Source organism: Peromyscus maniculatus, chromosome 8 (genome assembly GCF_049852395.1).
Source record: "Peromyscus maniculatus bairdii isolate BWxNUB_F1_BW_parent chromosome 8, HU_Pman_BW_mat_3.1, whole genome shotgun sequence".
Lineage (NCBI taxonomy): Eukaryota > Metazoa > Chordata > Mammalia > Rodentia > Cricetidae > Peromyscus > Peromyscus maniculatus.
The window spans coordinates 93,639,263-93,657,491 of record NC_134859.1 but is presented as its reverse complement, the minus strand read 5'-3'; the positions used below and the strand labels follow the sequence as shown (position 1 = coordinate 93,657,491).

Sequence of the window (18,229 nt, the reverse complement as noted above, 5' to 3'; positions counted from 1 at the left end):
GGCCAAAATACCCAGACACATTTAAAAAAACAAAAACATCTTGGCTTACAGTGTTAGACAAAGGGCCCATGGCCAGGTTACCTCCTTAGTCCTCTGGCAGAGTTGACCCCTACTTCACCTGGGTTCTGAGGTCCTTCATTGCAACCCATGAAGGTACTTCCAGCTTGTGCTGGGGTTTTGTCTTCCTGCCAGATTTCTCCTTCCTTGACAGGGCCTCTGGACCTTCATGTCAACTTGGTTCCCAGGGTCCTTCTGACCAAGTGTCTTTTGAGAGTCCTTGGAAGCTTGTGGGACTTACTTTACCTCCTTGGATGCATCTACCTCCTGTCACTTGTACCACTGTGGTGGCAGGCAGTTCTGGTTTCTTATCTTGAATTTCACACAGCTTTTTGTGTTTTTTGTAGTACCTGTTAGGTTGAGTGTGTGTTCTTAGGAACAGTCAGAGATCTACTTGGAAAGAACAACAGAAACATGAGATGGGAAATCATGGAATGTGATGGTGACATTTTCTCAGTAGTTCCATTTTTTTTGGGGGGGGGGGCGTTTTTCGAGACAGGGTTTCTCTGTGTAGCTTTGTGCCTTTCCTGATCTCACTCTGTAGACCAGGCTGGCCTTGAACTCACAAAGATCCGCCTGCCTTTGCCTCCCAAGTGCTGGGATTAAAGGCATGTGCCACCACTGCCCAGCAGTAGTTCCATTTCTTAAGCAATTCCCAGGCTTTAGATATGATACACATCATCTTCCTTTCCACCTCACTGCTCAAGCGTGAGAGAGGTGTTTATTCTTTTCCATGTCTGTGGAGGACTGAAATTAAGTCTGACAAGAGGGAATTTCAACTAAGCTTTTTATTTTGAAAATGCATTGGGTTCTCTGTCTTTTTGGTGGTACTAGGGATTGATTCTAGGTCCTCGTGCATATTTGTCAAGTTCTCTACACTGAGCTGTATCTCCAGCGCTCTTTTTACTTTTTATTTTGAGATAGTACCTGGCTAATTGTCCAGGCTGGCCTTGATCTTATTCTGTAGTCCCTGCAAGGCCTTGAACTTTTGATTTTGCTACCCTAGACTCCTGCCTGAGTAATTAAAATTACAGGTATGTGTCATCAGGCCTCTCTGTCTCTCTCTGCCTCTCTGTCTCTCTCTCCGTCTCTCTGTCTCTGTCTCTCTCAGTCTCTCTCTCTCTCTCTCTCTCTCTCTCTCTCTCTCTCTCTCTCTCATGTGTGAGATGTTGACATCAAGATGTCTTCCTCAGTCATTTCTCCACCTTCTGAACTTGGATCTTACTAACTAGACAGGACTTGGCTAACTGGCCCGCAAGCTCCTGGAGTCCATCTGTTTCTGTGAACAGCCCCCTCTTTTACCCCAGTGCTGAGATTATAGGCGATTAATGCTAAACCCAGCTTTTTCATGGGTATCCATGAGATCCAACTCAGATCCTCATGCTTACATAACAAGTATTTTATCCACGGAGTCATTTTCCAGCCCTGTATTTTATTTTTTTTAAGTGTGCGTGGTATGTTTGGGAGGAAGTACATGTGTAGGTATGTATGGATGTGTGTGGAGGCCAGAGATTGATACTGGATGTCTTCCTCAATGTGTCTTCACCACTATTTACTGAGACAGAATCTCGATGAACCTGGTACTTGCAAGTTTAGGTACCCAGCTGTCCTGTGACTTCCCTGTTTCTGCCTCACAAGCACTGAGATTCACACCAGGGGTTTTATATGGGTGCTGGTGGTCTAAACCATGGTCCTCACACTTGCACAGTAAGTGCTTTGTCTTGTCGGTCATCTCCCTAGCCCTGGAGTTTACTTTTTAATATGAAGGATTTGGGGAGAAGGGGGACATACTGGGGACAAAATCCTGGGCTTGTTAGGCAAGTATCAGCCACTGTGCTAAGTCCCTAACCCCATGTGAAATTTTTAACACCATTTTCCAACACAAAGATACTTCGCAGTATGACCCATGTACTCACCCTTCAGCTTACTCAACAAGTGCCAACTCATTCATTTTGTACCCGACTCACTTCCCTCCCTGGTGAGACACACTTCATATTGCAGTGTCTCATATTGGACATTCCTCTTGTCAGTAAGTCCCTGCCCATAAGAACAGAGATCTGCCATAATGCATGTTCTTAGCCCTTTGGTTGGTATGTATGGAAACATAGTTACCGTTGTGGAAGCATGGGTAAGATACTTCTTTTTGGCTGTCACTGTAACTTGTCCTTAGTTGCCTTTGGGTGTCTGTGGTTTGATGTCACCTCCCACCCCCATTGCATCCATTAAGTTGTGGCATCCCGAAAGGCCCTTGGGTGTGTGGTCTTCTCAGTCCCTTCGTGATTGATGGTGACACCTAGCCTGAATGACTTCTGCTGAGATGAAACTGAATAAGAATACAGAATTTGGCTGCTACAGGCTTGAGCCATTTTCCTGATTGCTTGGATATTTCCACATGATTATCCCTGTCCAACATAACTCTATGATACGCACGAGTTTCCCATGTAGACAACTTGTCCTGTCCTTTCCCAGCTGTGGTAAGAGTTAGAACACAAGGACCTTTTGATTAGACGTTTATTTTAAAATTCTTTCCCCATGAAAGCTAGACTTCATAGGGCATTTAAGACTTTCAATTTTACAATGTAAACTGACAACTTTAAGGAGCATGAGGCTTAGATTAACCATACACTTTCCCTCTGGGGAGAAATATTGCCCTAACTAGGTTGCTTGAATGCATGACATTTGTTTAGAGTTGAGAAGCATGGATGTCTTTGTTTCGTCCAGTATTTTATATCAGAAAACAGTATTAGAACGTTAAGTTCGTTCCTGAGGAAATGGCTGTTGTTTATTGCATTCAGAGCACACACCTTCTTGTTTCATTGCTGTCTTCTCTGCTAGCATTAAAATCTCCATGTCACCTTTCACTCATTTCTTTCTAGTACTGTATTCGATCAGGGCTGTTTGCTGGTCTTGTCTATCTCACAGTAGCCTGGCTGTCTTAATTGAGCTCTTGCATCCTTCCCCTACTTTTGTGAGTCCTTCTCCTTTCTCCTTCATTTGTCCTCTGATGCCTGCCTGCCTACACATCTCACTTCCATAGGACTGCATCACACTTCTCTTCATCTCAGAAGCGTCCCTTTTGGTCCTGGTGCTCAGATACCCCGTTTTGAAGTTCTCTGTACTTTGTCTATGGTGGCTCTGCTGGCAGTCCAGCTTGTGTTATATCTCAGCAGGAACACACCACCCTGACCAGGCCTGGGGGGGTAGTGGTTTCTTACTCATGTTTTCCTGTCACCTCCATGTTCCGGGCCTGCTTCCTCTATGAAAGTCTGGTGTGTGTGTGCGTGTGTGTGTGTGTGTGTGTGTGTGTGTGTGTGTGTGTGTGTGTGTGTGTAATATTTCAGCCTACACCTAGGAGATCCTATGGCGTGTGGTACATGCTGTAGAAGTTTTTGTATGTACCATGACATAGATATCCACTTCACAAGCCAGTGTCTGTCCTTCCTTTATCCCATAAAGCACTTAGCAGAACTAAGCTGGTAGTAGATGCCCAGTATTTGTTTTTGAGATACACGTGATAAATCTCAACAGATAATTACTAGTAGTTGGATTTCTGTTCTTCTGAGAGAGAAAAAAAAAAAAGAGGGACAAAGAAAGGAGTAAGAGAGGGAAAAGAAAGTGTGTGTGGGGGGGAGGCAAGGCATTTGGAACTTTATCTCTGGTCACTATTCTTAAATGCCTTTTGAAAGGACCAGTCAAGAACATTTCTGATCACTTGGAGAGATGCCCCTGGAAGGGTGGGTGTCTGACTAAATGCTATAACACCCAGGTTGTCCTGGAGAGGTCTCTACTCAAAGGAGGAAGCTAGTTGCAGTGGTTACATGTGGAGCTTGGTAGAGGTTGAAAGGTGTATGTAGGAGGGTGAACAACCTGTGCTTTACTGTGTGTATCTAGATAACCTAGAGAAGTGGAGTGTTCCAAAAATCCTGGTGCTCATCTGGGGTAGGGAAGAGAATGCTCTCTCAAAGCTCTTTGAGCAGTAGTTAAGTGAGCAATGTGTTCTCAAAGGGTCTGTAATCAAAGGGTTCTTACTTCTTCCTACGTGGAAAAAGTCTGCCTAGAGCCACCTCCAGAGAAAGCTGTCACCCTCAGTTACAGTCTGAAACAGTTTATTACATTGGTTGGCTTCATCAAAGCCTTTTTCTATTAGTGGACTTTTGTGTCGTCTCCCCCCCCCCCCCCACGCCCCTACAAGCATACCAGTGTGACCAGCCAGGGCTGGGGAAGTCTGGGGAGGGGCCAGGGTAACAGGTGAGAGTAGGAATAGAACGTCTTTGTTTCCAGCCTCTTGGAAAGGGGTTCTGAAATAGCTTGATTTTTAGCCTTTTCTTTTTCCATTTTGTTTTGTTTTTAGACTTTGCATTTTAGAAAAGTTTTATACATATGCAGAAGTAAAGAGAACAACAAGAAGAGAACCTCATGGAGCCAATGCCCAGCTGCAGTAATGATCAACACATGGCAGTCTTTCCCTTTCCTCCTTTCATTTCAAGGCAAAAGCCACATCATCTTATCCATAAATTTAAGTAATTTTTAACATGGATGCAGAAACAGTACTGTGCCTGGACAACTGCTTTTAACTTGTATTACGTGGGTGTTTGTGTGGGATTGTCTTTTTTATAAGGAAAATTTGGCTGCATTCTACCTGTAGTGTTGACTGTCCTGTGCATGAATCTTAAAAGTCCTTATTAATGAAAATAAACCTGGAGCCAAGTACTGAGCTCAACGCTGGAGGATCAGAGAAGCAGAACAAGCCACAGCTTCCTCACCTTGCAGTTCCTCGGCTGATCCTGTCTCCTCAGACTGGAAACCTCTGAGTGCTTATCCAAATGGATCTCAGCTGAACTGCTTCTCGAAAGCCTGAAAGCTTAACCAGCTCTAGTTCCTGGTTTTCACGCCTTATATACCTTTCTGCTTTCTGCCATCACTTCCTGGGATTAAAGCCGTGAGTAACCATGCCTGGCTGTTTCCAGTGTGGCCTTGAACTCACAGAGATCCAGACAGATTTCTGCCTCTGGAATGCTAGGATTAAGGTCGTGTGTGCCACCATTTTCTGGCCTCTATATCTAGTGGCTGTTCTGCTCTCTGACCCCAGATAAGTTTATTAGGGTGCACAGTATTTTGGGGAACACATTATCACCGCAGTCCTAATTACTGATCGCCTTTCATTCTGCAGACTGCATTGTTCTCTGTGTATTAGGAGGGCAAAGGCCTGGGCAGCAGCTACTCAGAGGCTTGTTCTCTGGTTAGCCACTAAATGTCTGTGAACTTTCTCTCTTCGCTGTGTATATGTCACAGCAAACAGAATAGGTAGACCCTGACCCAAGTGTTGGAATTCAGTACACTCCTTAAGTAGTTGATACCAAGGAAGCTCCGTGAAACAGTACTTGCCCTGTGAGAAACACAGGAGGTGTATCATATGGACTAAGTGCATGCAGCAGATGGCGTGTTTCTCATTTCCTGGAGAAAGGCTATTTGAAAGGAGGCTGAAGGGCAAACTGAGGTGAGCAAGTAAGGGCAAGCACAGACACCAACATCAAAGCCCAGGATGAGTTTGGGAAGATTGCCAGTGTAAGAAATCACGGAGAAGTGGGCCTGTAGTTGACAGTTGTCAAGCATCATGCTTGAAGGAGTTGATAGTTTTAACCTCAAATGATGCTACATTCATTTCAGTGGTATTATATCTTTGTGAAGCTGAGTTTTTGGCAGCTGCTGTGACAAAATTCAAATACCATGTGAAAATCTGTGTTAAATGGTAACGAGGGTGGCCACATCCAGTTTAATATAAGGTTTGAAATTATATAGTACTTGACAGGTACACACATTCTATTAGTAAGTAATTATGATTAAGAATGAAAAGTTTGCCGGGCGGTGGTGGCACACGCCTTTAATCCCAGCACTCGGGAGGCAGAAGCAGGTGGATCTCTGTGAGTTTGAGGACAGCCTGGTCTACAGAGTGAGTTCCAGGAAAGGCGCAAAGCTACACAGAGAAACCCTGTCTCGAAAAAACCAAAAAAAAAAAAAAAAAGAATGAAAAGTTTTTCAACTTTTTGTGTATTTTTTTTTTTTAGCCCCATGTCTTCTCATCTACTAGACCCTAAATACTAAGTTGCTCAGTCCTATCTCCTCAAGAAGTTGGGATTTTCTTTGGGGAAATTGCTGACATGAAGAGTGCTATGGATTTGAAGGATGGGGACTAACTGAAGCCACAGCAATAGAAGGCCTCGGCATGTGGAGAGGAGCCGTTGTTTTTAAAAATATAAGTGGTGCTGGTTACCGTGCAGAAAGGTCATGAGGCATGAACACAACAAACCCAGTAGCAGAGCTTTATTGGGGGAGGAGGGCAAAAGGAACAGACCTGGGGAAGCACATGGAGAGAGAGAGAGAGAGAGAGAGAGACAGAGAGAGACAGAGAGAGACAGAGAGAGAGAGAAAATGAATAAGGATTCTGTCCTTAATTACATCACCAGCCTGTGACAGCATCCCAGCCTAAAAAGCGGGTGGGCCCTCTGCGCGCCCCCCTCTCTTTCTGCTCTCTCCTTCTGTCTGTCCCCTCTCCCTCTCTCCCCTCCCCCACAATAAAGCTCTAAAAAGTAACCGTGGCTTGTGATTTTTCCGATCAGTACTCTCCTCTGCTGGCATGGTCACAAGCAGCGCCATTTAACAGAGAGAGACAGAGAGAGAGAGAGAGAGAGAGAGAGAGAGAGAGGGAGAGGGAGAGAGGGGAAAGATAGTGGGCAGGAGAAAACAGAGGGGAAGAGGGAAGAGTCTGTGTCTGGCTTTTTAAGGTGAGACCATGCTGCACGCGCACATAATCACCAGCGCGCATCAATGACATAAGATGCAAGACCCCTTGCTTAGCTGCTGAACTGTGCATGTGTGGTCATGCAGCTGGAGCGGAATCCTAACAGCCACTGGAGGATTTTAGGCAGGAAGAAATACATATTGCCTTTGTCCAGCCCTCTTAGATAGCAAATGGAATGTAGGGCTGAGAAGCAGAGAGACTCTGAGATGGGGAGCTGGAGTGTAGACCAGTGAAGAGATGATGACTCTCTCTTTCTTTCCTTTTTCTTTTTTCTTTCTTTCCTTTTTTGAGACAGGGTTTCTCTGTGTAACCTGGCTATCCTGTACCTTACTCTGTACACCAGGCTGGTCTCGAACTCAAAAATTCACCTGCCTCTGCCTCCCTAGTGCTGGCATTAAAGGCACTCACTGCCTGGCAGCTCTCTCAGTTTTAAAGTGATAAAATGAAAAGGAGGAGATAAATTTTAAAAAAAATTCAGTAAATTAAAATTTACAAAATTTGGGGTCTAATTGAATGGGAATAATAAGAGAAAGTAATACTGAGGACAAGAATGTTTCCAGATTATGTGACTGGGTAGTGCTGGGACACCAGTCTCTTCGGGGTTACAGAGTGGGGAGGGTGCTAGCTGGAAATGGGAGCATGTCAGTGCCAGGTGGAGACCACCAAGAGGGATTTGAGAGTATCCCGTGGGGGTGCTCACTGAAATGTTACTGTGGGAAAGGGCCGGGAAAGTACAGGTGAGGAAGTGGGCAGGGAACTTGAAGCAGTGCTTTCCTGTATGGCTCAGCATCAAACCACCTAGGGTAAGTTACTAGAGCAAACTCCTGCCTTTCCAGACACTTATTTTCTAGGGGTTGGCTAGAAATCTGCATTTAAAAAACCTCACTGTTGGGTGCTGTTGGTAGTTGTAAAATGCTACATCCACTTTGGAGAACTGTTTGGCAGTTTCTTGTTAAATGTAAATAATATGACTCAGCCATTCCACTCCTAAAATAGTTTCCCAAGGGAAAGAAAAAAGTGTTCAAATAGAGACCCATATTCAAGTGTTAGTAACTTTATTCACAGTAAACAAAACCTGGAAGCAACCCAAATGTCCATCAACAGATAGATAGGTAAGCAAATAGTCACACGTCCTTAAGGCAGAATGTTACTCATTAATTTTAGTTGATGATACAAAACAGGGATGAATTTCAAAAACATAGTACAATGAAAAAGAATCCCTACACAAAAGAATCTTCATTTGCTAAACTTAAACAAAGGAATTTATCAGAGGTTGTCTGGGGGTGGGGATGACTTGGGAGTATTGATTCCACAAAGGTATAAAAAAGTGTGTGTGAGGGTAGTGATGTAGGTTATATGTCTTTCAAGAATTATTCAAACTGTGTACTTAAATTTGATCCATTTAGGAAAGAAAGGGGATCATATGCAGAAGAGAGGGAGAGGAGCCAGAGGAGAAGGAGCTGGAGATCCTTGGAGACAGGATGCTGCCTAGGGCTCCAAACAGGAGTGTGCAATATCTGCGTGTAAAAGATAGAATTGGCAAACTCAGTCATGGGTGAAAGGTGAGAAGTCTCAGAGATCTCATACAGTCTCCATTTTACCTGCATACTAGAGGCAAGGAGTGGAGATTTGAAATACCAGGGATAAGCGGGGACAGAGGCCAACCAGGAAGTAGATAAATAAATATCCTAATGATATGGGACCCAGCAGGTCATATACGTACATAAAGTTGCCCCAAATGATTGCAGTGTTTTCTTTTCTCTTCTTCTTCTTCTTCTTCTTTTTTTTTTTTTTTTTTTTGGAGACATGGTTTCTCTGTATAGTCCTGGCAGTCTTAGAACTCACTTTGTAGACCAGGCTGGCCTTGAACTCAGAGATCCGCCGGCCTCTGCCCCTGAGTGCTGGGTGCACCACCGCTGCCAGCTGATTGCAGTGTTTTCAACAGTGAGCAGAGAAAGGCCTGGACTGAAGAAAGGGGATCACTAGATAGGTTCATAGTTGATGGAACAAACATGTTGGGTAATTAAAAGTGATCATTGATAGATATGTGGACTGACTAGGAAGTAGGAAGGAAATTAATGCCTTTTGTTGTTGTTTTGTTTTGTTTTTGAGACAGGGTTTGTCTGTGTAGCCCTGGCTGTCCTGGTACTCTCTCTGTAGCCCAGGCTGGCCTCAGACTCAGATATCCACCTGCCTCTGCCTCTGAGTCCTGGGATTAAAGGCATAGACCACCAATCCCCTGGTGATACATAATGCCTTTTAATTACTTCATTCAACAAATGCATTGGGCACCTCCTATGTGTCAGGGATTATTTTAGGTAATGAGAATATAGCAAACAACAGAAAACAGACAGTATCTAGAATCAGACACTAACACAAACAATATCTAGAAACAAACCAATAACAAAATATCCAGAATTTAAGAGGGGGCAAGTGCCATAGGGAAGATTTCGGCAGAGAATATAGGAAATCCTGGGGCATAGAGGTAGTCATGGGAAACCACTGAGGTATGGTATTTGGTCAAAGACCTAAGCAGAAGGAAAAGAAATACAAGAGCACTGAGGCAGAGACAGGCTTGGCAGGATGCTGAGGAATACAAGGAAGCGGCATGCTGGGAGAGAGTAAGGAAGAGTGGGGGAGGCGGGGGTGATGGTGGTGGTGATGGTGGTGGTGGTGGTGGCGGCGGCGGCGGCGGCGGCGGCATATGAACACCAAAAGATTTTGAGTCCTAGAAGTGTGTTCTGATTGTCTTTGGGAGGGTCACTCTTCTATGTTTGAAAGCATTGAAATAAAGTCTTGCCAGGTGGTGGTGGCTGTAAGGCTTCTGTCCTTAATTCCAGTCAGCACTCTCCTCCCCAGCCAGGGAGCAGCCATGAGCAGCACGCTTAACCAACAGTGGCAGCACATCCCTTTAAGCTCAGCACCTGGGAGGCCGAAGCAGGCAGATCTGGGTTTGTTTGAGGCCAGCCTGGTCTACAGAGGAAATTCCAGGATAGTCAGGGCTACATAGAGAAACCTTGTCTCAAAAAACCAAAAACAAAACCCAAACAACAAAAAGAAATAAAATCTTGCCAAATATTTAATATGCATTTAATCCACACAAAGATGCTCCATGAAATTGGTGATATCTCTGTTTCCTTCCTCTTTACAATTTGGAATTGAGTGTAAGAGAGATCAAGTAACTGTGTCAGAATCACTTAGATGTCTTTAGCAATGCTATGAGTGAAGCCTGTTTGTCTGATTTCCAAGGCCTGTAGATGAGGAGAAAAGGTAGGGCTTGAGAGACAAACGGTTCTAGTGATGTTGAAGATATATTAGAACTAGGAAACTAAATGATGGTCATTGTAGAAACAGACACAGAGTTTGGCAACTGATAACATGTTAGGGAGAAATGATGTCAGCAAGGTAGTGTGAGTCTAGACTTTTTTTTTGTCAGAGTTCTTTTTTTTTTTTTAAAGATTTATTTATTTATTATGTATATAGTGTTCTGTCTGCATATACACCTGCAGGTCAGAAGAGGGCACCAGATCTCATTATGGATGGTTGTGAGCCACCATGTGGTTGCTGGGAATTGAACTCATGACCTCTGGAAGAACAGCCAGTTCTCTTAACCTCGGAGCCATCTCTCCAGCCCCTTGGTCAGAGTTTTTTAAACCTTTTCCACTTATGACTCTTTTTCACATGTGACGTCTTCATACTACTCTCTCTGTATAGGTATATAAAATAGGTGTACATTGATAATAAATAGTAAATAAATTTATTTTAAGGTAATTATTTGGTATAGATATAATTTTCCATTTATTTAAAGCAGAAACAAATTTGTATACTAATGAGCTAGGAAAGTATTTTACATAAGGAATAAAGTTCCTGTGTGTGTGTGGTAAATATGCATGTTTCTCTCCTTCTCTCTGTTTCTCTCTGTTTCTCTCTGTTTCTCTCTCTCTCTCTCTCTCTCTCTCTCTCTCTCTCTCTCTCTCTCTCTCTCTCTCTCTCTCTCTCTCAAGAACATATGCAATGCAGGCCAGAGGAGGTGGGCCTTGGGCATCCTTCTTTATTGCTCTCTGCCTTATTCCTTGGAGGTGGCATCTCTCCTTGAATGTGGAGCTTACACTTTTTAGTTAGACAGGCAGCCAGTAAGCCCAGTGGTTCCCTAACTCCAATATCATGAGGTTACAGATGTGCCGCACACTACACCCGACTGTCACGGGGTCCTGGAATCCATACTCAGATCCTCATGGCTGCACAGCAAATGCCTTTAACCACTGCATCATCTCTCTGCCCCTAAGACTTAAATCTTTGAAGAAGATGGAGAGAGTATGTGTGGTGCGGGTTGGAGGCATTCTCCCAATGCGTATATACACTTCTAATGTGAAAATGTCCTTATGTTGTACGGTACTATGTACAGTGGAGATACACAATGAAATACAAAAAAAGTGAAAACTAAAAATATCTTTCTAGAAAAGGGAAAAAAAGGCTTAAATCTTGGCTGAACATCTGACACTACAGGTTGTGGAGCATCTTCAGCATTTTTCAGAGTTGATCAATATTTTGATTTTATAATTGTCATTACTGAGAACCCACTTCACACAAATCTGTAGTACAAAAATGACAGATGTATATTTAGGGCCATTTCAGGAATGGCTGGAAATTTTCTCCTAATTACAGGGCAGTTAATGATTTTTTTTAAATGAAACTAATGTCAATGACTCAAACAGCAGGTTTTTGGTTTTTTTTAAATATTTATTTATTTACTTTGAGATAAGGTCCCACTATGTAGCCCTGGCTGGCCTGGAACTTGCTGTGTAGACCACATTGGCCTCAAACTCAAGGGAGCTGCTTGCCTTTTCCTAAGTACTAGGATTAAAGGTGTAGGTCACCAAACCTAGTTCAAACATCAATTTTTTTTAAGTCAAACATTTTAATGCAATGCAATCTAAAGATAATAGTAATTTGATACACTCTGATGATTGAGAGTAGGAAAATATTAAAAGTTTTTGTTTCTGTAATTAATAATTAAATTAAACAATTATGTTTCTTTTTGTTGTTGTGTTTTGTTTTGGTTTTTTGTTAATTTGTCTGTTTGAGACAGTCTCAAGTAACCCAGGTTGCCTTAGAACTTACTGTGCAGCTGGGGATGACCTTTGAACTCCTAATTCTCTGGACTGTATACCTCCCAAGTTTGGGGATTGTATGTATGCACCACCATAATTGACTTTAAACCATTATCTTCCATAAGAGCAGAAAACTTTATATGTAAAATAAAAATAATGTCATTCGCCGGGCGGTGGTGGCGCACGCCTTTAATCCCAGCACTCGGGAGGCAGAGGCAAGCGGATCTTTGTGAGTTCGAGGCCAGCCTGGTCTACCAAGTGAGTTCCAGGAAAGGCGCAAAGCTACACAGAGAAACCCTGTCTCGAAAAAACAAAAAAAAAAAACAAAAAAAAAAAATAATGTCATTCATAACATAAGCCTAAGCATCTCTGTTTTGAGCCACAATGTTTCAGGCAGTATTAATGATGTAGCATGGAATGATGACATTCAAGGTGCAAAGTATACTTGTGTATTCAGAATCAAGGCTACATGAGGTTGTGTAATATAGCATGGCTGAGGGCTGCCAGAAACACCAAAACTTTCACTCTTGCCAAACTCTTCCTGACCCTCACATTCAATTATGCAGTCCCATGTGGGTTTAAGAAGTTGGGTTTTGGCCGGGTGGTGGTGGTGCATGCCTTTAATCCCAGCAGAGCCAGGCTGATCTCTGTTAGTTCGAGGCCAGCCTGGTCTACAGACCGAGATCCAGATCCAGGACAGGCACCAAAACTACACAGAGAAACCCTGTCTCGAAACTGCCCCCCCCAAAAAAAATTGGGTTTTGTTAACAATAGAGGGTACTCAGTCCTAGCACTGGAGATTTCATTTGTGTGTCTATCTCTGTGTGTGCATTTCTTGTGTTTTTTTCTTTTCTTTTTTTTTTCTGTTTGCCTTGTTCTATTTTTTTTTTTCCTAAAGAGAGAAGGCGTGGAGTTAGATGGGTGGGGAGGTAGAGAGGATCTGGGAGGAGGTGAGGGAGGAGAAAATTGTAATCAGAATATATTGTATGAAAAAAACCTATTTTCAAAACAAACAAAATCAATAGGGTGCTCAAGAAGCTAGTCTTGAGTGAAAGATGGAGGGAGTAATTCGGACAATGGAGGCTGAGGTACTGGTAGTACATAGAGGAAATCTCTAGTTGATTCTGAGAGAATAGCTCTAGGTAGGGCTGGTTATGGGGGCGGAGTGGGGGGACCTTGAGCAGGAACCTGGAAATGCCCCTCCAGATGGAGCAAGGCAGCACTTGCTTCTGTTGGAGATAGGAGCATTTTCACTTCCACCCTGATGAGCTTGGACAAAGGAAAGTGTGGGCATCTGCTTGTCCAGTTTTGTCTCCGGTTAACAAGGATTAGATTAACACAGTACGGTATAGCAGGAAGTGTCACCTGCTCTGGCCCAGGATGCTGGGCACCAGCTGGTGGAACTGAGTCCAGCGCTGCTCCTTCCAGGGCAGCAGGTAGCAGTTTGGTTTCTTCCCAAGGTAATCCTGGGAGAGACCAAACATTGTTTTCAGTGGTATTTCCCCATGGCTTTACCTGCTAACCTCACCTTTACCTTGAATAACATCCATTTTATACTCCCCCCCCCCCCCGCCCGCCTTTTTTCCTTTCTGTAAGTAAAACAGCTCAGTGAGGTTGGCATTTACCCTTATCTGGCTCCATATGGATAGATTGGCCTATTTTGCAGGAGTATTTGCTTACAGCTGAGTGGTTTGCTCAGGGTGTCTTTTCATTGGCTGAAAACTTGTAAGCAAGTCTTACCTGATATAGTTCTCATTAGTAAATCAAAAAACACTTTCCCTGTTTATCTTTCATCACACATTTTTAAGTGATGCTTAATTTTATTTTTATTGTTTATTTTTAACCTTTGTTAATGTAGAAGATTCCAAGAATATGTACAGAAATTAGTGAAAAGACTCCATGTCCCCAGTTCTATCTCTTAACAAGTTACCAGCCACCTTTTGCTTGATCTGCCCTTTTACACAATTCTTTTCTGTACTGTTTTCAAGCAAATCTTGGATTCTCCCCATACCAGACAAGGTCTCACTAGCCCAGGCTGCCTTGAACTTGGAATCCTTCTGCCTCAGGCTCTTCAGTGCTAGAATTAATTACATGTATATACTACCGTGCCTGGCTACCAATGATTCTTTAAGAAGAAAAATATCTGTGGAACAGCTCAGTGTTTTGCCTCAGAAGCTGAGCAGCTTTTGAGTTTTCAACCTGGTCTATACCTTAGCAGAAGCTTGTCCAGGTGCCCTGTTATACTGAGTGGATGGGGAAGGTGAAGGCAGCCACACTAAGACTAGAAAGCGGGAGTGGTTCTTTAACATTGATGTTGTTGGCCCAGGGCACCTTCTGTTTCCCACTGACATCTTGTTTTTTGTTTTCTTTAACTTTATGTGCATTGGTGTGAAGGTGTCAGATCCCCTGGAACTGGAGTTACAGACAGTTGCGAGCTGCCATGTGGATGCTGGGATTGAACCTGGGTCCTCTAGAGGAGCAGCCAGTGCTCTTAACTGCTGAGCCATCTCTCCAGCCCCTGACCCCCTGTATCTTACGATGTTGGTACATCTTCAGACCTGAGGCCTCAAAAAGTCAGAGGGCAGTAGATAATCCTTAATAAGTGAGGGAAATCTGCCTTTGGAGATGAGTCCATCTGAGACTGAGTGAACTGTACAGCAAAGATTAGATTGTGAACAGGAATTCAAACACGTTAATATCCATGTCTTATTTTTATAATTGCTAGATTTTAGCAGTGTCTACTTCCTCTGTTTTATCTGTGACACCATTAAGTGACTGAAGTGAGCAAAAAAAAATAAATGGCTTTTATACTGCTGTGCTCTCTTTGGAATATGACATTCTTGCTTTTGCTGGCTGCATAGCTTTGAGGCTGAGTTGGAGTTTCTGGGCCCTAATTGCACCCTGCCTGGTTTGTTTCAGTTGAGTGAGTGTTGTGTGCCTTTATTTCCTGTCTCTTGCATCAGTCTGTTTGTGAGAGTGTACTGAGAGGTGATTAATGGGAAAGATAAACATGTGCTTACTGACTGAAAGTTCACCCTGTTTCCACGGTGTCTTTCTTTGGTTTAGTGAATTGTTTGATGCCCACAGACCACATCTGGTGTGTGTCTCTGTTGTGAGCACCTTCTGCTCTTAAAGCAGAGTCAATATATGATAAAGCTTGAAAGACTTTACTTCACAGGAGAATCCCAAGTGGCAGAAGATCAGACAGCTGTCTGTCATCATGCCCTTCTGGAGTCTAGAACTCTGCATACAAAACCTTGTTTGAACGTTTCCTTCCCTCTGCCCTGGAGTGTACAGCTGGTTGTAGTATGGGCGCTTGCTGGCGGTCGGCCTCATTGTGCGTCTCTCCCTTGAGGTCTCCAGATGTTGCAGCCTGCTACTGCTGCTTACATTCTCACCACCACTATCCATCCCAGCCAACCAGGAGCCTCCTCTTTGGTGCATGCCTGGGAGAACCCCGGAAAAGAGGAATTCAGACAGATTTTACTGCTGTAAACATGGGATTGACAGAAAAATATTTCTTTCCAATTTAAAAAGTAATACCCAATCTTGTAGAAAATTTGAGAAAAATAGAAAAAGTGAGATTTGTTTATACTTTAAAAAAGAACATTATTAGTACTTTAAATCTTTCCATCTAGTTTTTTTTCTGTTGTACTTAACGTTATATTATAACCTACATAAACTGCTCTTCACACGACTACAAAAGCATAAAAACGTGTACATGCTTACAACTTAGGTTTGTTAGCACTGGGCAGGGTGGTGCACAGCTTTAATCCCAGCACTCAGGAGGCAGAGGCCAACCTCTCTGGGTGTTCAAGGCCAGCCAGAGCTACACAGTCAGACCCTGTCTCAAAACAAAATAAATAACAACAAAAAAAATTTATTAGACTTTTTAAGAGGCCTTAATTTTCTGCCAAACAGATAATTTAACCATATCAAAGAATATTTGCTTCATTTATAATGCTATTGTGAACATCTTTGTACAATTAGCTCTTCCTCTATTTTATACTATTTTAAGCTAGATTAATACAATTAGTAGATCAAAGGGAATATCAACACTTGACGTCTGTAGGATTGCCATAAGCTGCTACAGAGCATTTGTTACCCAGTTAGCATCAGTTATGAATCCCAAGTATGGCATTTACTAATGGGAATATCTGGGTATCCAACAACAAACTTATGATTCAGATTTTAGAAATTCCTCTGGTACGGGGACTGGAGAGATGGCTCAGGGGTTAAGAACATTGACTACTCTTCCAGAAGACCTGGCTTCAATACCCAACATGCATATGGCGATTCATAACCATCTGTAACTCCACTGCCAGGGCTCCAATGCCCTCTTCTGGCCTCTGCAGGCACTTTTTATGCACATGTCACAGAGACATACATGCAGGCAAAACACTCATAGGTATAAAATAAAAATAAATGTTTAAAAATTTTTTAGACTTATTTTATTGTATGTGTGAATGGTTTTTTTTTTTGTTTTGTTTGTTTGTTTTTTGTTTTTCGAGACAGGGTTTATCTGTGTAGCTTTGCGCCTTTCCTGGAACTCACTTGGTAGCCCAGGGTGGCCTTGAATTCACAGAGATCCTCCTGGCTCTGCCTCCCGAGTGCTGGGATTAAAGGCATGTGCCACCACTGCCCAGCAAATTTTGCCTGTATGTGTATATGCACCATGCATGCTTGGTGTCCTCAGATAAAAGGACATCAGATCCCCTGGAATTGGAATTATGGGTGGCCGTGAATCACCATGTTGGTGCTAGGAGTCCAACTTAGGTCCTCTGCAAGAGCAACAAATGCTTTTAACCACTGAGCCATCTCTCCAGCCTCCTCTATCTAGTCTTAGTAAGAATTGTAAGCACTTAACCTTTGCTTCTTTGTGTGTTTCCTGAAGTGCCCTCTCATGACTTAGCTAATGCAGGCCAATCTTAGTTGTTGGTACAGCGTATAAGTTGGTCTGGGATGCCTCCAGGGCTTGACATTTCAGAGCCTGTCTGATGATGCTTCTTGTTCTTTTATACAGATCCAGTCCTGCAGGTCCCAACACACGTGGAAGAGTAAGTTTCCTCATCTCTTTAGTATTTCCTTTTAATTTACCATCTTATTTAGTTGCCAGGCACAAATACATGCACAAGTTTAAACTGTAGCAAGCATTTTTGAGACATAAAAATTTACCAGGTAGATGATATGTTAGAAGCCTCTGGTCCTTTGATGAGGAGAGCAGTAGTATTAAAAAGAGTTGTTTGAGATGGAATTTTTTTTTTTCCATGACATAGTCTCACCATGTAGCTCTGGCTGTCCTAGAGCTCACTATGTAGACCAGGCTATCCTCAGATTCACAGAGATCTGCCTGCCTCTGCCTCCTGAATGCTGTGATTAAAGGCATGCACCACTATGCCCAGCAACTTTAGATGAAACTTGAGTTTTGAGTTAAATTCCAAAGTCAGAATCTCTCCTTTTAAAATTTATTTATTTATCCATTCTCTTAAAAATTTATTTATTTATTTATTGTATGTGTATGGTTGTTTTGCTTGTGTGCATGTAGATGTAACCAACCGTCTTATTAAATAAGAAACACAGAACCAATGTAAAGAAGAAAGCCAAGAGGTCAGAGCTCAGAGCTAAAACCTTACCCTTCCTCCTGCGGTGGTCCTACCTCTCCGAAAGAGAGCTACTTCCTGTGTGATTGTCTGTATATAGTCTTTCTGTTCTGCCTTCTCATTGGTTGTAAACCCAAACACATGACTGCCTCGTCACTGCCTGTCTGTAGAGACTTCCAGGTCTTCTCTGGTATTGAGATTAAAGGCGTGTGTCTCCAATGCTGGCTGTATCCTTGAACACACAGAGATCTACCTAGCTCTGTCTACCAAGTGCTGGGACTAAAGGCGTGCATCGCCGCCGCCACCACCACGCTCTTGCTATGGCTCTAATAGCTCTGACTCCCAGGCAACTTTATTTATTAACATACAATTAAAATCACATTTCAGTACAAATAAAATACCACCATGTGTGCATGTCTGGGTATCAGATGTGTTGCCTGGTGTCCATGGAGGCCAGAAGAAGGTATCAGATCTCCTGAGACTTGAGTTACAGATGATTATGAGCCACCATGTGGGCGCTGGGAATTGAACCTGGGTCCTCTAGAAGAGTAGACAGCTCCTAACAGCTGAACCATCTCTTCCCCGATCTCTTTTTGTTCACTGTATCACATCGCAGAGAGGAAAGGAATGTAATCTGCTCCTAGAGTGTGTGGTATTCAAGG

At 43.0% G+C, this 18,229-nt stretch overlaps 1 protein-coding gene across 1 annotated transcript in view; it reads left to right on the top strand.

Moving 5' to 3' along the window:
• Positions 1-18,229, top strand: part of Ern1 (endoplasmic reticulum to nucleus signaling 1) — a 102,560-nt gene that overhangs the window by 40,009 nt on the left and 44,322 nt on the right. The window contains exon 3 of the mRNA XM_006970499.4: positions 16,991-17,024. Within this exon, the coding sequence (XP_006970561.1) occupies positions 16,991-17,024 (34 nt within the window). The remainder of the gene's footprint in view (positions 1-16,990; positions 17,025-18,229) is intronic.